This window comes from Symphalangus syndactylus, chromosome 22 (assembly GCF_028878055.3).
Source record: "Symphalangus syndactylus isolate Jambi chromosome 22, NHGRI_mSymSyn1-v2.1_pri, whole genome shotgun sequence".
In the NCBI taxonomy this organism is placed as follows: domain Eukaryota; kingdom Metazoa; phylum Chordata; class Mammalia; order Primates; family Hylobatidae; genus Symphalangus; species Symphalangus syndactylus.
Window position 1 is genome coordinate 9,019,490 of NC_072444.2, and position 22,431 is coordinate 9,041,920.

The following is a 22,431-nucleotide window of genomic DNA, read 5'->3' on the forward strand; positions in this document are numbered from 1 at the left end:
AATCTTTACTTCTGGTAGGTAAGCAGAATGGCTCATACTTCAGTCATTCTTGGTTTACACTATTCAAGATATACTAAACGATTCTAGCATTGCCAACTAGCCCTTGTCCCACAAATGTTTAAGCATGGAAAAACAGCAGTCCTCCCTGGATCAATCTTTAGCCATATCAAAATCAGAATGCTGCCATTCTTCATATTCAACTCTGTATTTCAGACATTTTTATATTATCTAATTTACCAAAACAGCCCATACTAGGCAAACAAAAGAGCTTTATAATAGCTCTTTAAGGCTTGGAACACAGAGGTTGAAAGATACCGACTCTGCAAGCACAAAGATAAAGAAACATGTAGAGTCTTTTGAATGAAGTACGGAGATCAAAACTTTCAAGTCTCTAATAGCAAAGCAACTTTTTATTCAACAGACATCACTGGCATCTGCAGTCATCTGTTACCTCTCTGCAGCCTCTGAGTAAGTGTACTCTCCCCTACTGCTTGAAGTTCCATACAGGCTGTGTATCCCCTATCTGAAATTCTTGGCATAAGAAATGTTTTGGATTTCAGATTTTTTGAATATTAGTAGATACATACTGGTTGAGCATCCCTAATCTGAAAATCCAAAATAGGAAATGCTCCAATGAACATTTTCTTCAGTGTCATGTGTGCACTCAGTTTCAGACTTTGGGGCATTTCAGATTTTCAAATTAGGAATACTCAACCTGAATAGCCCCTTCCTTGTTCTCTTTCTAAAACTCAAACTATTCTCTCTCAATCTCTTTCACTTGCTCCCTCTTTATCCTTCAAATTTTGTTATTTCTGGGGAATTTTTTCCATAGTCCTTTCACTCGTGTTGGCTCTAGAACCACACTGCAGAATTAGAACACCAGGTCTACTTTCGTTATCTCATGTGCCTTTGCAAAGTTACTCTCTTCTGTGTTTTAATGTTTTCATCAGTAAAACTGAGCTAGTTATACCCACCTCACAAGGATACAAGAATTAAATGAACATACACAAATATATATATTCAAGACAACTGTATGCTAGACACTGTACAGAGCATTCAATAACCGTAAGCCATTCTTATTACAAGAATCTTTGAAAACTCAAACTCTTCCATGCCTTTACCTATCCTGAGGGTTGAAAATTCAAATTCCTGTCAACAATCTGAGCTCCACATTCCCAACTGCCTACTATCACCTGGCTGCTGCTACTATCACAGGCACCTGAAACTATTTCCAAAAGCCAATACAACCCCAAATCCTAACCCTAAACTGCTGCTCCTCTCATCATCTTTAATTTTTGAAATACTAGTCAACAAATATGTCTACCACATTCTTCATATCCAGTTTCCCATTCCCATGTCCTGGTTCAGGCCCTCATCATCTTTTTTTCCCCAGAATACTGTAAAAGCATCTCGTTTAGTCTCTGAGCCATCTCCCACCTTCTTTTTTTTTTTTTTTTAAGACAGAGTCTCGCTCTGTCACCCAGGCTGGAATGCAGTGTTGCAATCTCAGCTCACTGTAACCTCTGCCTCCCAGGTTCAAGTGATTCTCATCCCTCAGCTTCCCGAGTAGCTGGGACTATAGGCACACACCACCACTCTTGGCTAATTTTTTTTTTTTGAGATGAAGTTTTGCTCTTATTGCCCAGGCTGGAGTGCAGTGGAGCAATCTTGGCTCACTGCAACCGCCAACTTCTGGTTTCAAGTGATTCTCCTGCCCTAGCCCCCGGAATAAAGGCGCCCGCCACCACGCCCAGCTAATTTTTGTTTTAGTAGAGATGGGGTTTCACCATGTTGGCCAGGCTGGTCTTGAACTCCTGACCTCATGAACTGCCCACCTCAGCCTCCCAAAGTGCTGGGATTACAGGCATGAGCCACCGCACCCGGCCAATTTTTTTTTTTTTGAGACACAGTCTCGCTCTTTCGCCCAGGCTGGAGTGCAGTGGGGCTATCTCAGCTCACTGCAAGCTCCGCCTCCAGTGTTCACGCCATTCTCCTGCCTCAGCTTCCTGAGTAGCTAGGACTACAGGCACCCATCACCACGCCCGGCTAATTTTTTTGTATTTTTAGTAGAGACAGTGTTTCGCCATGTTGGCCAGGCTGGTATCAAACTCATGGCCTCAAATGACCTGCCAACCTTGGCCTCCCAAAGTGTTGGAATTAGAGGCGTGAGCCACCTCACCCAGCCTAATAGATGTTTTGATAAGTTGCTTACCTAAGCTTCCATTTCTCGATCTATAAATACAGGATATTGCCTCCCAGGTTGGTATGGGGATTAAAGTAAGGCTATGAAAGTTCCTAGCATGGTGCCTAACAAGGTCAGTGCTCAGTAAGTGTTTCATCCTTCCCATCCTCCAAACTGTTATTCCCTAATTAACTACGCTCCCTTACAACCAAACTAAAACACAGGTAAAGAATAAAATCCTAGGCCGAGCGCGGTGGCTCACGCCTGTAATCCCAGCACTTTGGGAGACTGAGGCAGGCAGATCACCTGAGGTCAGGAGTTCGAGACTAGCCTGGCCAACATGATGAAACCCCATCTCCACTAAAAATACAAAAATTAGCCAGGCATGGTGACAGGCGCCTGTAATGCCAGCTACTCGGGAGGCTGAGGCAGGAGAATCGCTTGAACCTGGGAGGGGGAGGTTGCAGCGAGCCAAGATCGCGCCATTGCACTCCAGCCTGGGCGACAAGGCGAGAGTTTGTCTCAGAAAACAACAACAAAAAGGAATAAAATCCTGAAATTCTTCATATACTTGCCCAATCAACCTCTCCAGTGTTATCACTTACCATTCTATACCACATTAAACTTCTCATTCTGAAAACATACCATAAGCGTTCTCAAGACTACGTTTTTGAACATGCTCTTACTAGAATGCCATTTTTTGGAAGATAGGGTCTCACTGTCGCCCAGACTGGAGTACAGTGGTACCATCATGACTCACCGCAGACTTGACATCCCGGGCTCAAGCAATCCTCCTGTCTCAGCCTCCTGAGCAACTAGGACTACAGGTGTGCCTCACCACACCTGGCTGATTTTTTTTTTTTTTTTTTTGGTAGAGACAGGATTTCATTATGTTGCCTAGGCTGGTCTCAAACTCCTGGGTTCAAGTGATTCTCTTGCTGCAGCCTCTCCAAAGTGCGAGGATTATGGGCATGAGCCACTGCACCTAGCTATTTCTCTACTTTTCTATCTGGCAAACTTCATAGATCATGGAGTAGTCCATGAGCTTCGGGGTTAGAGACTCAGTGGCTCTCCAGGTGTAAGTTCCAATATACAAACATGAAACATGTTTTGAGCAACTTTCTTTGCTAAACTGGATAATGGTTTTTCAAATATTAGAATATTTCCTCAAAAAAAATTTTTTTTCTTGAGACAGTCTCCTGCTGTCACCCAGGCTGGGGTGCAGTGGCATGATCATAGCTCACTGCAGCTTTCATTTCCTGGACTCAAGTAATCCTCCTGCCTCAGCCTCCTGAGTAGCTGTACTTTAGTTATGCGCCACCAAAGCCTGGTTAGTTTTTTAAAAAATTTTTGTACAGACAAGGTCTCGCTATGCTGCCCAGGCTGGTCTCAAACTCCTGAGCTCAGGCAATCCTCCCACCTCAGCCTCCCAAAGTGTTGGGATTACAGGTGTGAGCCACTGTGCAGGACAAATTTTTGTGTTATTGAAAAAAATGTTTAAGAGCTACAGTCGTGACACACAAATTTAATCTGCAATCAATATTTTCTCCATCACTATGAAGTCTAGACAATCGGCAAAAATTAAACACTGATTTATATACAGCATTTGTCAATTTCCACGATGTAACTAACAGCTGAGCAGGGCATGGTGGCTCACACCTGTAATCCCAGCACTTTGGGAAGCCGAGGCGGGCAGATCACAAGGTCACGGGTTCGAGACCAGCCTGGCCAATATGGTGAAACTTCGTTTCTACTAAAAATACAAAAATTAGCCGGGCGTGGTGGCAAGCACCTGTAGTCCCAGCTACATGGGAGGCTGAGGCAGCCCTGAACCCGGGAGGTGGAGGATGCAGTGAGTTGAGATCACGCCACTGCATTGCACTGCACTCCAGCCTGGGCAACAAGTAAGACTCCGTCTCAAAAACAACAACAGCAACAACAACAACAACAAAAACACCACAGCTGATTTCAGATTACCAATGTGTTATCAGTGTGCAACAGCATATTATATATTGATACAACAGCTGTAAATAACCTCAAGAGTAATAAATTTGAATATTACCTAATACAATGGTAATTAGGATAATGTCATTTAATGTACAGAAAGGTATTCTTGAAAGTTAAACAGCTGGCTCCAACTAGCCAGCTCCAACACATCGCTGGAGAGACTTGTGTTAAAGACCAACTCCAACACTCACTAGCTATGAGACTTTGGATAAATAACCTCTGAGCCTCTTCCTTTATCTGAAATATGAGAATTACAGTGTTAGATAAGATAGTAAGCTTCTGTGTGTACTATGTGCCAAGCACTGTGCTGCCATTTGAGTGCTTATCATTCTATTATTGCTTATTTGGCATGGTTCCAATGTTATTGCCTCTATGAATTCTTAATTTCCCCAAAGTAATTAATCACTTCTCCAGAATGTCAAAAATTTATTCATTCCTCTATTACAGCTCTTATCCCATATTTTATCCATTTTGTTGTTCTCCTAAAACCCTCTGCTCCTAAGGCAAAGATGGTGCCTTGTTTCTCTATTCCATCCCAGCAATTAACACAGGGCATGGTTCAGAGATCCAAATTCAATGTTATCTATTCTCTTCTAGTCCTCCTTTAAGGAGACTGCAGAAAGAGGCATTTTATCTATTCACAAAGCAAGGACGGTGATGAGTAATACAAATAAAATTTCTTTAACCCTTTTGGCAGATAGACAAGTATATTTATCTGCAAGACAAAAATAGACATAGATGGCCTCAGGATTTTACAAAAAATGCTGTTTGTCATCTTAGTTGAAAACAGGATACCCACTCACTAGATCTGAAGAGGCAATAAAACAGTGGTGGGGTGGTAAGATGCTAAATGGGAGCCAACAGTATCACATGGTTATTTACTTCCTAAGGATTTAATATATTTAGCTCAAGTGAGGATGTTTTCCTCTTTTATATCACAGAAACCTGAATTTTTTTTGAGACAGTCTCGCTCTGTCACCCAGGCTGGAGAGTGCAGTGTTAAAATCTCTGCTCACTGCAACCTCCACCTCCCAGGTTCAAGAGATTCTCCTGCCTCAGCCTCCTGAGTAGCTGGGATTACAAACGTGCACCACCACGCCCGGCCTTTTTTTTTTTTTTGAGACAGTCTCGCTCTGTCACCCAGGCTGGAATGCAGTGGCACAATCTCAGCTCACAGCAACCTCCGTCTCCTGGGTTCAAGCGATTCTCATTCCTCAGCCTCCTAACTAGCTGGGATTACAGGCACGAGCCACCACACCTGGCTAATTTTTGTATTTGTTGTAGAGACGGGGTTTCACCATGTTGCCCAGGCTGGTCTTGAACTCCTAGGCTCAAGTGATGTGCTCATCTCAGCCTCCCAAAATGCTGGGATTACAGGCATGAGTCACCGCATCCAGCCTCTAAATTTCTTTAATAAGCGTTTTAGTACAGTTTAGGAAACAATTTTTCATTAATATGTATATAGTAAATGTATTTTAAAACTACCCACATACCTAATCTGTACCAAAATTCACTGAGAATGCACCAACCCCTTCTGTCATCCACAGCTTTCTGGCCTCAAGTCCGTTCTTACTTATTTTACGTGTAACAAATATTTCGGTCAGAAATTACGAAATAAACAACCTTCCTAAAAAGATCTGTTTCAAAGGATAAATTTATCTTCACAAACCTCAAATGTTATCCTGAGTCAACTAATCCTCTTTTATCCCTTGGTTTCTCTAGTCCAGACTACCCTATGTATGAACCCCCTCCCCTCTACAACATCCCTAGTTTAGTTTCTATAACATATCTCTTTTAGTTTCTACCTGAAATTCTCTTGTGACTAACAACTTTGTTTTTGGCAAGTTTTCCATTTACAAAAATATTTCTCCCTATAACCTCTATCCATTGGTTCTAGCTTTGTCTTTTGACATGAAGAATCTAGTCTTAAAAAAATTTGGGCTGGGAGTGGTGGCTCATGCCTGTAAACCCAGCACTTTGGGAGGCCAAGCCAGGCGGATCACAAAGTCAAGGGTTCAAGACCAGCCTGCCCAACATGGTGAAACCCTGTCTCTACTAAAAATACAAAAATTAGCCGGGGATGGTGGCAGCCGCCTGTACTCCCAGCTACTCGGGAGGCTGAGGCAGGAGAATCGCTTGAACCTGGGAGGCGGAGGTTGCAGTGAGCTGAGATCACGCCATTGCACTCCAGCCTGGGCGACAAAAGTGAAATTCCACCTCAAAAAAAAAAAAAAAAATTTGGCCGGGCGCGGTGGCTCACGCTTGTAATCCCAGCACTTTGGGAGGCCGAGACGGGCGGATCACGAGGTCAGGAGATCGAGACCACGGTGAAACCACGTCTCTACTAAAAATACAAAAAATTAGCCGGGCGTGGTGGCGGACGCCTGTAGTCCCAGCTACTCGGAGAGGCTGAGGCAGGAGAATGGCGTGAACCCGGGAGGCGGAGCTTGCAGTGAGCCGAGATCGCGCCACTGCACTCCAGCCTGGGCGACACAGCGAGACTCCGTCTCAAAAAAAAAAAAAAAAAAAAAAAAAAAATTTTTTTCAAAAATTTCAATAGCACTAAAGGGTACACAGTGAAAAGTCAAAAAATCCTACTAGTCCCATTTAATACCAATGACTTTTTTTTTTTTTAGACTAAAACTCAAACTGTTGCCACCACAATCACATTTCCTCTGTATCTCAACTCTCTCCTCACTCTCCATTTGCTCTGCAGTTATTCAGAAAAATCATTTACCCAAGTACTCAATTAAGTCTACTTTTTTTCCTATTTCATTAATTTTTGTCTCCCAGGGCTCCATCATCCACTGAATCTAACAAGATGCTGGACTTTAAAAGAATTAGTCTTTTGTCCTCACTACTTGACTGCTTCCCTTATTCTTGACTACTTCCCTCATTTTTACTTGTAGTTAAAGGGCTAGAAACAAGACAAAAATTAAACCAATTATTTTACGAAATTTCTTTAAAAAAAATTCACTCATTCAGGAAGCTAACTCTCCCTTCTCCCAGACTATTCCAAAGTTGAGTCAAAAGAGAAACGCGGCTGGGTATGGTGGCTCACGCCTGTAATCCCGGCACTTTGGGAGGCTGAGGGTGGATCGCTTGAGGTCAAGAGTTCCAGACAAGCCTGGCCAACATGGTGAAACCCCGTCTCTACTAAAAATACAACAATTAGCTGGGTGTGGTGGTGCTTGCCTGTAGTCTCAACTACTCAGGAAGCTCAGGCACAAGAATCGCTTGAACCTGGGAGGGCGAAGGTTGCAGTGGGCTGTGATCACATCACTGCTCTCCAGCCTGGGCAACAAAGCGAGACTCCGTCTCAAAAAAAAAAAAAAAAAAAGAAAAAAAAAAAAGGCTTTTAACTGTTGCCTTCTTCTAGATAACAGTTGCACAATGATTACCTCAACAAAACTTTTAAGGAAAAAGGTTTATGTAGCAATATGTACAAAACAGCCAAGACCACAAAGCATATACTCCTTTAGTAAGAATTTCTGAGTCTGTGGTAAAATACTAATTTTAAAAAACCATATACCTTTGACACATTTAACTACTAAAGGACAGATGTAAATATTTATACAAAAGGATGTTCAGTGTAGTGTTAATTAGAAAAAATATATTAAAATACAAATTGTTGACCTATTCAACAATTAGGGATTGGTAAATTATAGTAAGTCTGACAATACTATGAAGCCAACAAAAGTGATGTCATAGAGGAATACTTAACTGGGGAAAGGTTCTAAATAAATGCAGAAAGGTTACATAACAGTATCTGTAGCATTCAACAAGGTAAACCACACCTTAAGCACAGTATATTGCTTTTTAAAAAAATAAGTCATATCTATCAAACATGTCACTAAAATTTGCTCTAAGTTTCAAGTCTGACAGATCTAATGCTTGAAGGTTCTATGTTACTCAATTAGATCATGCAGAACAAGTCAGTAATAATACTAGGCAAAAATGGCTGTGGCTCTGCTTCAGTGTGTTCTGCCAAGATACTGCCCAATCATGGAACTTTAAAACAGCTGTGACATCATCTTCAGGATGAAGTTTAAGTACTTCCCCCCACTTCTTTATGGGGTTACCACCCATCTGGCATGAAAGCTTGTGCAATCTCGTAAATACTACAAAGGTACACACACAAACACTTCACCTACGGGAGGCTACTGTCTCAATGAGCTATGAGCCCCATTCTCATAAAACCTGCTTGTTCTTTAAAGCCTAACAAAGATTGTAAGAACAGTTTACAATCAGTTATGTAAAGATGTTAAGGAAAATAGTAACCAACAGGAGAGTAAGGCAGTACTAACTAAAATGGTAACTGGGCTTAGAAGCAATCATAGGCATCTTCCTGAAATCCCAGCATTTTTTTTTTTTTTTTTTTTTTGAGATGTTGAGATGGAGTCTTGCTCTGTCGCCCAGGCTGGAGTCCAGTGGCGCCATCTTGGCTCACTGCAAGCTCTGTCCCCTGGGTTCACGCCATTCTCCTGCCTCAGCCTCCTGAGTAGCTGGGACTACAGGAGCCCGCCACCACACCCAGCTAATTTTTTGTAGTTTTAATACAGACGGGGTTTCACCGTGTTAGCCAGGATGGTCTCGATCTCCTGACCTCGTGATCTGCCTGCCTCAGCCTCCCAAAGTGCTGGGATTACAGGCATGAGCCACCACGCCTGGCCAATGCCAGCAGTTCTTACAAGAGAGTAAACTAAAAAGTAACCTGACACAAGTATAATTGAAGCTTTTATTTGGTGGTTTGTTCATCAGCTGAGAACTAGGATACTCAGTTATCAAGAGTCTTTATGGGCTGGGCGTGGTGGCTCATGCCTGTAATCTCAGCACTTTGGGAGGCAGAGGCGGGAGGATCACAAAGTCAGGAGATCAAGACCATCCTGGCTAACACAGTGAAACCCCTGCACTCCAGCCTGGGCGACAGAGCGAGACTCGTCTCTCAAAAAAAAAAAAAAAAAAGTCTTTATGGAATGAGTTTAATTTTTTTTTTTTTTTAAGACAGAGTTTTGCTCTTTCACCAGGCTGGATTGCAGTGGCTCCATCTTGGCTCACTTCAAGTAGTAGCTGGGATTACAGGTGCCTGCCACCATGCCCAGCTAATTTTTGTATTTTTAGTAGACACAGGGTTTCACCACGTTGACCAGGCTGGTCTCGAACTCCTGACATCGTGATCCACCCGCCTCAGCCTCCCAAAGTGCTGGGATTACAGGCATGAGCCACCGTGCTGGACAATGGTTTTTAAAAAGAACCATTAGTTAGCTTACCAAAGACCCTAAATTCTGTTTATTATTGCACTCATTCTATGAAAACATTAAAAGGCTGGTCAATTCCAACATGCAAATCTTACACCTACATATCAAGTTCAATTATCATTAACTGAACCACTCTAGCAAACATAATCAAAATTCATACTTGATTAAAAGCTGAATTTTTTTTTTTTTTTTTTTTTGAGACGGAGTTTCACTCGTTGCCTAGGCTGGAGTGCAATGGCACCATCTCAGCTCACCGCAACCTCCGCCTCCCAGGTTCAAGCGATTCTCCTGCCTCAGCTTCCCAAGTAGCTGGGATTACAGGCATGCCCCACCACGCCCAGCTAATTTTGTATTTTTTAGTAGAGACGCGGTTTCTCCATGTTGATCAGACTGGTCTCAAACTCCTGACCTCAGGTGATCCCGCCCACCTCGGCCTCCCAAAGTGCTGGGATTACAGGTGTGAGCCACAGTGCCTGGCCAAAAGCTAAATTAACAAAACCCAAATTTGCTACTTGTTTGTTTAGACAGAGTCTCGCTCTGTCGCTCAGGCTGGAGTGCAGTGGCATGATCTCAGCTCACTGCAACCCTGCCTCCCGGGTTCAAGAAATTATCCTGCCTCAGCCTCCCAAGTAGTTGGGATCACAGGTGCCCACAACCACAGCCAGCTAATTTTTTTTTTTTTTTTTTTTTTTTAGTATTTTTAGTACAGACGGGATTTCACCATGCTGGCCTCAAACTGCTGACCTCAAGTGATCGGCCCGCCTCTGCCTACCAATGTGCTGGGATTACAGGCATGAGCCACCCGCGCCCAGCCTGCTACTCCATTTGTAAACCCATATTTCTTCATCTGGCCCCAGCAATGCAAAACTGAAAAGAAAATGACCCCGTATTTCCCCACTGGCCCTAACACATACAAGTCTATCTTAACAACTATGCTGTGCATTAAATTCATCATTTCCTTCCTACTTTTAATCACAAGATGTAGGACAGAATTTTATTAGAAAGATTAATAAGATAGTACACATTTCAAGTGGACAAACCAAGCACATAGATGCCCCTCAGACGTCTATAAATCTGCTATGCCGCCGGGCGCGGTGGCTCACGCTTGTAATCCCAGCACTTTGGGAGGCCGAGGCGGGCGGATCACGAGGTCAGGAGATCGAGACCACGGTGAAACCCCGTCTCTACTAAAAAAATACAAAAAATTAGCCGGGCGTGGTGGCGGGCGCCTGTAGTCCCAGCTACTCGGAGAGGCTGAGGCAGGAGAATGGCGTGAACCCGGGAGGCGGAGCTTGCAGTGAGCCGAGATCGCGCCACTGCACTCCAGCCTGGGCGAAAGAGCAAGACTCCGTCTCAAAAAAAAAAAAAAAAAAAAATCTGCTATGCCACTAAAAGATGCCTAAAAGATCATGGCCTCCTTACTTGTCCCTCAAGAAACAGAAGCCTGATGACCACTTTAGAGCCCTTCAGATGTCTAGCAAAAAGCACCAATAAACTATCTTTTTCTACAAAATACTGTAAATTTTATTTATTTTTGATAGAGTCTCGCTCTGTTGCTCTGGCTGGAGTGCAGTGATGCAATCATGGCTCACTACAGCCTCAAACTCCTGGGCTCAAGGGATCCTCCTTCCTCAGCCTCCAAAGTAGCTAGGACAACAGATGTGTGCCACCATGCCCAGCTAATTTTTTTTTTTTTTTTTTTAGAGAGATGGGGTCTCACTACATTGCCCAGGCTGGTCTTAAACTCCTAGTCCCAAGCAATCCTGCCTTGGCCTCCCAAAGTGTTGGGATTACAGGTGTGAGCCACCACGCCAGGCCAAAATATGGTAGTTTTTTTGGGGGGCGGGGAGATGGGAGTTTAGCTCTTGTTGCCCAGGCTAGAGCACGATCTCAGCTCACCGCAACCTCTGCCTTCCGGGTTCAAGTGATTCTCCTACCTCAGCCTCCCAAGTGGCTGGGATTACAGGCATGTGCCACCACACCTGGCTAATTTTGTACTTTTAATAGAGACGAAGTTTCTCCATGTTGGTCAAGCTGGTCCTGACCTCAGGTGATCTGCCCACCTCAGCCTCCCAAAGTGCTGGGATTACAGGCGTGAGCCACTACGCCAGGCCTAATATGGAAAATTTTAAGTTAAACTATTAAACTGTGGGGAAGACAGGAGTTTAAAGGACTATCAAAAAGGAAGTTTATTAGCCAACTTTTCAATAATCTGGCTCTCCATTCCCAATGCTTTTGGTGTCATTGACAAGTATAACTCCATTTCTTATTAATCTGTACCCACTGGAAGGTAAAACAGCAACTATCCATACTTTAACAACTATGTACCTCCAAGAAGATTCTACCAACGAGCCCTTCTTCCACTGCTAAAAGGAGTAAGTTCTCATAGAGCAGCCTAATAATGCCTCAGATCCTAGATCACGTATAAGATCCCTATGAATTCATAACAAATTTAAGGAAAACATTGCTAGTTAGACTTTATATGTGAGATTAATCAACTCAGGATTCTCTCAACCACTAATATACAGATCTTCAAAGAAAAATTTCTCCTTGCTCATAATCTTTTCACCTACTTCCTACATTTAACAATGTCCAGAAAGGCCAGCTGCAGTGGCTCACACCTGTAATCCCAGCACTCTGGGAGGCAGGGGCAGATAACTTGAGCTCAGGAGTTCAAGACCAGCCTGGGCAACATGGCAAAACCCAGCTCTACAAAAAACATGAAAAACTAGCCGGGCATGGTGGTGCATGCCTGTGATCCCAGCTACTCAGGAGGCTGAGATGGGGGGATCACTTAAAGGTGGAGGCTGGAGTGGGCGAGATCATGCCACTGCACTCCAGCCTGGGCAAGAGAGAGAACCCCGTCCAAAAAAAATTAAGTATAAATCCCAGATAATATATGATTATCTGTTCCAACCAGTTTTATCATCCTTATAATCCTAAAGTTTACAGTCACTCAATACTTACAGAGCAAACGCTACCAACTCTTTCAAATTCAACTCTAGTTTGAATCCATTCCTCATCATTCTGCCCCAGATTCCCACTTGTTACAGAGGAATCAGAAGTGATTCTTTTACACCGCCAATTGTCACAGGGAAGACAGAAGTGATTTCAAGAGTTGGGGATGACATATTGACTCTTGAAAATAACCACAAAACCCCACTAGGCCAAGTTAATCCAACAGAGAACATTTCGATTTTTCTCTGCCATATTATAGCCTCAGTCTTCTGCTTTAATTTCTATGGTTTTATCACTTCCATTACCCCTCGACATCTCTTTGACTCATTCTTCACCTCTTTCTGCATCACGTACTGTTTGTTTCCTTACACCGTTTCTGCTTTCCTGTCAAAGTCCGTATTTCTGTACTCTACTAATGTTCTCACGTTCCTTCACATTAGGGTTCAACTATCAAAACCAATTATACTTCTATGAAGCCTTGAGCTGTTAGGTGATACTGTATTCATTTACAGAGTTTTTATTAATGGTTCACTATATAATACCTCTTCTGTTCTCTCTAGTTCCTCCTTCCCTAAAAATCTTAAGAATGATAAGTGGGTTACCTTTTTAACACTTTCTTCTTCCTCTTGGCGTTTCTCATAGTGTGAGAAGTCATCAAAAATGGAAGTGGTGTGCTTGTAGCTGGCTATAATTTTCAACACCTGCTTAGCCTTTTCCAGAGGCACTTCCTGAGTGTCCCTAGAGTTGGTCACTGGTTTATTCTCGTTGTTCTCTAGGCGAATGTGTCGCAGTTGGCTATTGGGAACGTCCTTCACAAAAATCCACCTGACATCAAAACGACCCTTCCATTTGTCCTGGGACCACACACCTGCACATGTGTTGTAGTCCACAGCAGATTTCATTTCTGCAACGCCACAGAAGTGTCCACTGCCGTTGACACTGAAAAGTAAGTAAACGGGGCCTTTCCCGTTCATGGAACGATAAGCAGCATCCAGTCTCTTGTTACCATGCTCTGTGCTGCACCAAATATTATACTTAATGGAACGGTGAATATCGTCCTCAGAGTAGCTCTTAATGATGAAAACCCGGCCATGTTTCAGATTCCAGTCAAAATCTTTGGGGTTATAGTTATTAATGGACCGAAGCTTCTCCAACACTGGGTGGGGTTCTGAAGGAGTAGATCCAGAACCAGCCTGAGACTGTCCTACTCCATTACCATCCACCCCATTATGACCAAACCCACTGCCACGGTTCCGAGGTGCTACCCAGCGGGTTGGCTGAGCTGCCTGTTGTTGGACTGAAAGCTGGGCAGGCTGTGGTGGAGGTGGAGGCAATGGCTGTGTCTGTTGCCCTACTGATGCCTGAGCCACTGGTGGGCTATTGTTAGCCTGCTGACCTACAGGCTGAGGAGACCCCTGGGTTGGCTGACCTATATTCTGAACCAAAGCCTGTGAGGGGGCTTTTGCAACGGGACCCTTGTTATCCCAAGTTCCAATATCCATGTTATGCTTTATCGGGGGTGGCGGAAGACTTGACCCTGCAATGCCATTCTTGGTCTTCAGTTTAGGTTGCTGTTTTGCAGGCTTGCTAGCAATATCAGCCCAAGATGCTGGTTTTGGAGGAGCAATGGTGGCTGGAGGCAAACTACTGGAAGCCACGATGTTACTAGTAATGGACCCGCTACCAACAGCAGAACCTACAACTTTTGGAACATTGCTTGCAACTTCTGTGCTACCCAACTTCAGTGCTGCCATCCCTTGGTCTATAGTATTCATGCCAGGAGCCTTATTGAGGGTCTCATTGGCAAAAGCTGACTGTCCGTCAATCATGGCTCCACCTAAGGAGCTAGGTGCATAAGCATAATTGCTACTATATCCAGAGCTCTGAGTAGACTGTCCCTGAGAACTGTTATTTCCCCATGCTGAGAAGTCAATCCCACTGGGAAAGAAATTAAAACCATGCTGACCAAGAAATGGAGTGCTACCTAGGGCTCCTGGTTGCCCAAACATTGCATCTGGTAGGAAGTGGGGCTCTCCGTTGCTCAGCTGTCCATAAGAAGTTAAGTAGGGCATGGCTGTGTCACCCCCGGTAGACCAAGCAGCTTCACCCAAAGAATAGGAGAAGCCAATGGAGGGACTGTAGTAACTGGGTAAGTAGGAATCTGACATGGCAGTATATGCATTATTCTGTGGAAGAAAAAAAAAAGGCAAATCAAAACACAAAAAATTAACATCAGGCTATTTCCTCCCCCCACCTAGTCACGCAATTCAAATATACTGTAAAAAGGAGTGTGCAGGCCGGACGGGGTGGCTCACACCTGTAATCCCTACACTTTGGGAGGTGGAGGCGGGCGGATCACCTGAGGTCAGGAATTTGAGACCAACCTGGCCAACATGATGAAACCCTGGCTACTTGGGAGGCCTGAGGCAGGAGAATCACTTGAACCCAGGAGGCGGAGGTTGCAGTGAGCTTAGATCACACCACTGCACTCCAGCCTGTGGGCAACAAGAGTGAAACTCCATCTCAAAAAAAAAAGTGTGCAGCACATCAGATGATTTCCTATAAACACAAGGGCATTTTTATATCATAAGAAATTTTGGTGTAATAATTGAAATGTTTAAACACTTAAAGTTAAGCTGATACATTGAATATGGGCCTTAGCTTTAGCACTACAACTAAGTAAAGAGAAAACTTAGCATTTCACAAACTGTTTAAGTCCTGAGTGTTGAGATAATCCTTTTATCAACTTCCTACATGAATCAGGTGATAATAAAACAAGAATAACAAAATGAAATGGAAATTTCAAGTTCTACCCAAATGTCTGTACAGCCATTCCTCAATCATAAACCAAAAAGCAACGTTCACTATCAGTTTATAGTGCTAGCCTCTTGGCAAACTATCTGGGAATATCAATAGATCCCACTACTTAGTTATAACCTGAAAAGGAAATGCACAGTGGTTTCCGGAGGATGTAAAATGAGAAATATGGCCAGGCACAGTGGCTCCCGCCTGTAATCCCAGAACTTTGGGAGACAGAAAGGGGTGGATGACTTGAGGTCAGTTCGAGACCAGCCTGGCCAACATGGTAAAATCCAGTCTCTACTAAAAATACAAAAAATTAGCTAGGCATGGTGGCACACACTTGTAGGCCCAGCTACTCAGGAGGCTGAGGCGGTAGAATCACTTGAATCCGAGAGGCAGAGGTTGCAGTGAGCCCAGATGGCACCACTGCACTCTAGCCTGGGCAACAGAGCCAGACTGTCTCAAAAAATAAAAATAAAAACAAGCCGGGCACAGTGGCTCACGCCTCTAATTCCAGCACTTTGGGAGGCTGAGGCGGGCAAATCACTTGAGGCCAGGAGTTGGAGACCAGCCTGGCCAACATGGTGAAAGCCTGTCTCTACTAAAAATACAAAAATTAGCCAGGCATGGTGGCATCTGCCTGTAATCCCAGCTACTCGGGAGGCTAAGGTGGGAGAATTGCTTGAACTCAGGAGACAGAGGCTGCAGTGAGCTGGACTGCGCCACTGCACCACAGCCTGGGCAACAGAGCAAGACTCTGTCTCAAAAAAAATAAATACCTGGGTGCGGTGGCTCACGCCTGTAATCCCAACACTTTGGAAGGCCGAGGCGGGCAGATCACGAGGTCAGGAGATCGAGACCATCCTGGCTAACACAGTTAAAACCCCGTCTCTAGTAAAAATACAAAAAATTAGCCAGGTGTGGTGGCAGGTGCCTGTAGTCCCAGCTACTCGGAAGGCTGAGGCAGGAGAATGGTGTGAACCCGGGAGATGAAGGTTGCAGTGGGCCGAGATCGCACCACTGCACTCCAGCCTGGGCGACTGAGACTGTCTCAAAAATAAATACATACATACATACGTAAAAACAAAAGTGAAGTCGTTTCACACATACCCTTTTCACATTTAAAATTTCTCACGAAGGTAAGGTTAAAAATTTTAGCAGACCCAAATCCATATATATAAGAAATTCAGCCTATAATCAATGGATTAAACTTGAAGTATTATTCCAAAACAGGGTAATGAAAAGTTGGCTAAAAAGTAGATGACTTACTCTAGACAATAAACTAGATTCTCAGGTTACCCTTCCTCATCTACTCATCTAAGATTTATATTATTAGCCAAATTTTTTTAAACAAAGACATTTAAGCTTTGGCTTACCTGAGAAAGAAAAATCAAATGCACTTAATGTCACAGGTTATGCCGAGACACAGTTGAACGTCTGTACCTGAACTGGCAGGCTCCCACATGCTCAAGCTCAAAAATCTGAATTACACAATGTTTTACAAGAACTACCTAGAATTATGCTTCTAAATGCTCCAACTCTCCCTGTTATATGATTATGTAAGCAAACTACTTCAATAGCAGGAAGCTATTAATAGTTCATTCCTCTACTTCCTTGCCTACTTTTCCTGATTAACTGGTTGTGTTTTGTGAAAACTTTTTTCCCATCACTTGCTCAAGTGGTTTCTATATTTTCAATGTTGAAAATTTTACACAGGGATTCTACAAGTTTTATGTGATAATCAGATCCATATATGGGCATGAATAACTATTCAGGACTACCAACTATATTTCATACAGCATATGTACAGAACTTATAAATTTCTTGACCTTTCAGGGCATTTTGGAAGATATATTGCCAATTTTCCTTTTGGCCTACTAATCTGGGGAGTTATATTAGTTACAACTATGTAACTGTCTTTGGGATCAGAGATAATAATACAAAAGAACTGCTGAATCAAACAAGTTTCTACATGCACAGGTCATATTAGTATTTGAATCTACATGCAACTTTAAACGACCACACCACAAAAACCTCCAACATTATTGATCTTCATTTGTGCTAAACAGTATTTTAACTTTCACTCCATTTTATAAATCCTATACCTCCCTTCCGTGAGAAATAAAGTTAGTCTCCACAGATGTAGGTGCAGCTCAACTCAAAAATTTCCTGACTCAGCCGGGCATGGTGGCTCACACCTGTAATCCTAACACTTCTGAGAGGAGGGTGGACCTCTTGAGCTCAGGAATTCAAGACCAGATTGGGCAACATAGTGAAACCCCCCGTCTCTACAAAAAATAAAAAAAATTAGCCAGGCATGGTGGTCCCAGCTACTTGGGAGGCTGAGGCGGGCAGAATCACCTGGTAGGCAGAGGTTGCAGTGACCCGAGATTGCACCACTGCACTCCAGACTGGGTGACAAGAGTTGGCACTACATCTCAAAAAAATAAATAAATAAATAAAAATTTCCTAACTCCAAAATAGTTCTGATAATCTAAGAATCCATAAACTAGAGAAAAGAAAGAGAGCCAGTCTTGCAGCACTGAATGAAGTTCAGGTGACTATTTTTTAGAGACCAGGTGTTGTTCTGTCACCAAGGCTGGAGCACACTGGCTTTTCACAGGTATGATCGTAGATAGCTCGCTGCAGCTTCAAACTTCTGGGCTCAAGAGATCTTCCCGCCTCCAGGTGATTTTACATTAGAACTTTCCCTATCATATTAATCCAAAGTTTTCTGGGGTGAAAATTCAGAATATTTAACACTGGTAAGAATCCCTAAATTCTGCACTGCTACATTCTTGGTAAGGAGGAAGACAATTATTCATGCACATGTTACTGCCAGTAAAGTGTTATCAGTATTACGTTCTCAATACAGTATGGTTGCTGCTATTACAGAGATGGGAATCTCAACAGCCGAGGACATTTGCAGTAACTGTTTTATAATACATTAATAGGTATTAAGGAGTTGAACCCTCAGAACATGGGATTTCCTGATAGAGGGCAGAGAAAAAATACAGGTATTAAGAAAGTGAATCCTCGGCTAGGCGTGGTGGCTCACGCCTGTAATCCCAGCACTTTGGGAGGCCAAGGCGGGTGGATCACCTGAGGAGTTCAAGACCAGCCTGGCCAACATGAAACCCCGTGTCTACTAAAAAAACAGAAAAACTAGCTGTGTGCGGTGGTGCACAACTGTAATCCCACCTACTCAGGAGGCTGAGACAGGACAATCGCTTGAACCCGAGAGGCGGAGGTTCCAGCGAGCCGAGATTGCGCCACCACACCCCAGCCTGGGCGTCAGAGCGAGACTCAGTCTCAAAAAAAAACAGAAAACAGAAAAAAAAAAAAAAAATGTGAACCCTCAGAAAATGGGATTTATTGGTAGAAGGCGGAGAAAGAATATACCACACCCTTCAATTAGATATGTAAATAGTTAACTACTCACGGGCCTTGCCTGTGGACTCAAGTAAGGTTCAAAATCATCATCGTTTAATCCATCCTTTTGATGTACAGATCCATTTTGTACTAAAGAAAAAAACGATTCAATTAGGAGTGTCCCAGTCCTACAATCTTCCTTTCAAATTAACTTATATATGCTAACCAGAGAAAAACCTTACTAGTTAACGAAGCACGTAAGATTGAACTTCAAAAGGGTAAGCGATGAGAGTGAATGCTGAAACGATAGTCGCCAGTGAAAATGTCCCCCTCCACCCAGAGCAAGTTGATCTAAAAAGGTCATTTTATTGGCTCCTCTGGATTTCCATTCCCTCCCGCTTCCCCTCCCCCATCACATGAGAGTACTTCCAGGGAGTGATCCACGAGGATGAAAAACAAAGGCCTTCTAAGACCTACAGGAAACTAAGGACCTGCAGCGTTTCAAAACCCAATCCACCCCCACCCTTAATGAATTACCCCTTGTTAGCGAAAAAGCTGCTCGCCAGCTGCCAGAACACACCGAAAGGGTCAAATACTTAAGCGTGCGGCACCTGCGAACTAAGCGGCTTCCGAAAGGTCCTCCGCCCGGGGCGCTTCCCGGAGACCCCGCCCCCACCGCCCCGCGTCCCCCTCCCGGCTCGGGGCCACCGGCGGAGCGGCGCTTACCTTTGTTTCCTTGACCTTTTGGTCTCTGCAGGGGAAGGAAACGTCGCCGGGCAGCAAGTTGTCCAAAGGAGAAATGGAAAAGGAAGAACAAATTAAGGCAGGGCCCGAAGGGAGAATAAAGGAGCGGGCCCGCGGGGAGGCGTCAGGAATGGCAGTGAGGAAGCGGCTGAAAATGGGAGCGGGGGAGAGCGCCAGGCCCGTGGGGCAGCGGAGAAAACGCGGCAAACGCGCCAGCGGCAACGCGAGGAACCCAGGGCTTTAAGGAACGGGAAGGAAACAAGGAAGGAAAACGAGGCCCGCCGAGAGGAGGGAACACGGCGCGGCCCGGCCCGTGGGCTCCGAGGCCCGAGGAGAAGCGGGAAGAGCAGGCTGAGGGAGAGGCGCCGGGCGCGGCCGGCCTGAGAGGCCCGAAACCCGGCCCGCAAAAGGCGCCGCCTCGGCTCGGCTCGGCCTGCCCGGGGGCGGCGGGCCCAGGCCTAGTCGGGCTCCTTCTCGCCTCACACAATGGCCGAGGCATGCGGGCCGGGCCTGTACCTGCTCCAAGAGGCTGCTGGCCGACATGGCTCTCGGATCCTCACGGGCGGCGACGGCGGCGAACTCTCCTCAGCGCGGCGGCGGCGGCAGATGAGCCCCGGCTGCGGGAGCAGGCGGCGGCTTTTGTCCCTGACACTCGGGGGCCTCGGCGGACGCAGCGGAGACACAGCGCGCGGCTCAGGCTCCGGCTCCGACTCGGCGACGCTCTAGCCCAAGAGCTCAACGCCCGTCTCTATGCTTTTACGCGCGCGCCCGCCCCTCACCGCCGAAAGCAGAGCGCCGAACAGCGGAGGCGGACGGCGCGCGCGGCGCGAGCGCTGACTCTCACATTCACTCACCCACGCGGAAGGGGCCCGGCGCGAAGAACCCCGGGAAGGGAGAGGCCGGCCGCGGCGCCCTCTGGCGGATTGGAGGAGCGGAAGCTGTGCTCACGGCCTCCCCGCCCCCACCGCCCCAGGATTAAGGCCTAGGGGGTTGGGGACGACCAGGGTCGCACCACGAGGTTTCGATTAACACCTGGAAAGACTAGCTTTGGCCTCAGAAGAACGACACAAGCCGGTTTCTCAGTGAGGGAGGGGCCTCCGAAGCCCGCGAGACCTTAAAATGAACCTGCCTTCCAGCTGCAAGTGATACCCCGCCCCCATCTGGGAGGTAACCCGACCCCTAGGGAGTCATCACACAGCCCCCAGGGAAACTTCATGGGGGCCCTGTCCGGGAGTGACCCTCCCCCGCCCCCGCGAGGGGCTTGGTCATCCTCTGTTAGCCGACTGCAGAAAGAGTACCCAGAGAGCAAAACACACACCGAAAGAATCCAGCCTCCCGCAAAAGAGATTCACCCCTTAGCATTGCAGGAAGGAGAATCTACAATTTATTTTCGGGGAAATCGCTGGCCCCAAGATAATCTGTTAAACTGTGGACTTTATTTTCAAGAAAAATACACCTCATGCATCTACACAAAACTTTCAAGGAGTCCGGAGAACCTGTGACTTTTAAGGACCTCAAGAGGGAAGCAAGGAAATTAACATTGAAATACCAGCTGTGGGCCAGGCTTTGTTGTTAGGTATTTTCAAACAACTTCAAAATCGCTATCAGTCTTTCGGTTTTTTTACGACTGGAAAAACAGCTTAAGTAATGTGCCCAAGTTTACAAAACTATGAAATAGCCAGGTGTATCTGACACTAACATAATGGTATCTCTGTACCCCTACGAGAGACTCTGTATTAGGGAACCAGAATCTAGGGGAGATGCAAAGGATGGGCAAAAGTATTTTCAATCAGAAGCAAAGCCAACTCATGCAGGAATATTTGATACTAGGAAAGCCCATCGAATAGCTTTTGTTATTGCAAGTACGTCGTGGTAAACAGGTAACTAATGCACTAATTGTCAACCTCATACTACCCACACGCTGGATATAGGAGGTTTGGGTGGACTCGGTAAAATAAATAATATGGCATCTTGGACTTAACATCATAATTTGGTCAAAGTGCTCAAAACACTTTTTTTCCCTGCACATAATCACATTTATGGTAGGAATGAATAAGGTCAGGCACCAAAGGTGAAGGACTTTTAATGGAGACAGTAAAATGTCAAGTCTGGGAGCATAGATTCCATCAAGGGAATAGAATAAACCTAGTAATACTTCTTTTGAAAGATACTCTCGGCCACAGCGGGCGCAGTGGCTCATGTTTATAATCCCAGCACTTTGGGAGGCCAAGGTGGGCCAGATCATGAGGTCAGAAGATCGAGACCATCCTGGCCAACATGGTGAAATCTCGACTCTACTAAAAATACAAAAATTAGCTGGGCTTGGTGCCATACACCTGTAGTCCCAGCTAATCGGAGGCCGAGGCAGGAGAATCACTTGAACCCGGGAGGCAGAAGTTGCAGTGAGCGAAGATCACGCCACTACACTCCGGCCTGGACAACAGAGCGAGACTCCGTCTCAAAATAAATAAATAAATAAATAAATAAATAAATAAATAAATAAAAATAATAATCAGCCACTTAGCTCCATGGCCCAGATTTATGTATAAACTGTAAGCAGTTGCCTATACTTACCCTTGGAGGCAACATGGCATTGTAAAAACAGCATTAGACAAGAAGTCATATGCTGGGAGACAAAGGGTCTAAGTACTGGTTTCCCCACACAGATGTGCAATACTGGGTAAACGACTAAACCTTTCTTAGATTCCCTCATTTGATAAAGGGGATGATGGATAATGATACCTACCCAACAGGTTTGTCATGAAGATAAACTTTAAAAAAAAAAAAAAAAAAAGCTGGGTGCAGTGGCTCACGCCTGTAATCCCAATATTTTGGGAGGCCAAGGAGGGCAGATCACCTGAGGTCAGGAATTCAAGACTAGCCTGACCAACACGGTGAAACCCCGTCTGTACTAAAAATACAAAAATTAGCTTGATCATGGTGGTGGGCACCTGTAATCCCAGCTACTCGGGAGGCTGAGGCAGGAGAATCACTTGAACACAGGAGGTGGAGCTTGCAGTGAGCCGAGATGGCACAATTGTACTCCAGCCTGGGTGATAAAGCGAGACTCTGTCTCAAAAAAATAAATAAAATAAGTAAAATTAAAAT

General features: G+C 44.9%; 1 protein-coding gene across 3 annotated transcripts in view; it reads right to left on the minus strand.

Annotated features, from left to right (window-relative positions):
• The window catches only part of YTHDF2 (YTH N6-methyladenosine RNA binding protein F2), a 35,666-nt gene extending 13,573 nt beyond the window's left edge, over positions 1 to 22,093 (minus strand). Inside the window, exons 1-5 of one of the 3 annotated variants that reach the window (XM_055261320.2) lie at positions 19,840 to 20,125; positions 19,306 to 19,330; positions 19,057 to 19,062; positions 18,650 to 18,729; positions 13,008 to 14,591 (exon numbers count right to left, since the gene is read on the minus strand). In XM_055261320.2, coding sequence (XP_055117295.1) covers positions 13,008 to 14,591; positions 18,650 to 18,729; positions 19,057 to 19,062; positions 19,306 to 19,330; positions 19,840 to 19,866 — 1,722 coding nt within the window. In that variant the 5' untranslated portion in view covers positions 19,867 to 20,125. Of the gene's footprint in view, positions 1 to 13,007; positions 14,592 to 15,986; positions 18,517 to 18,649; positions 18,730 to 19,056; positions 19,063 to 19,305; positions 19,331 to 19,839 lie in introns of those variants that run through there. The other 2 variants (XM_055261319.2, XM_063631447.1) reach the window with 2 other exon arrangements.
• Positions 22,094 to 22,431: the final 338 nt, after the last annotated feature.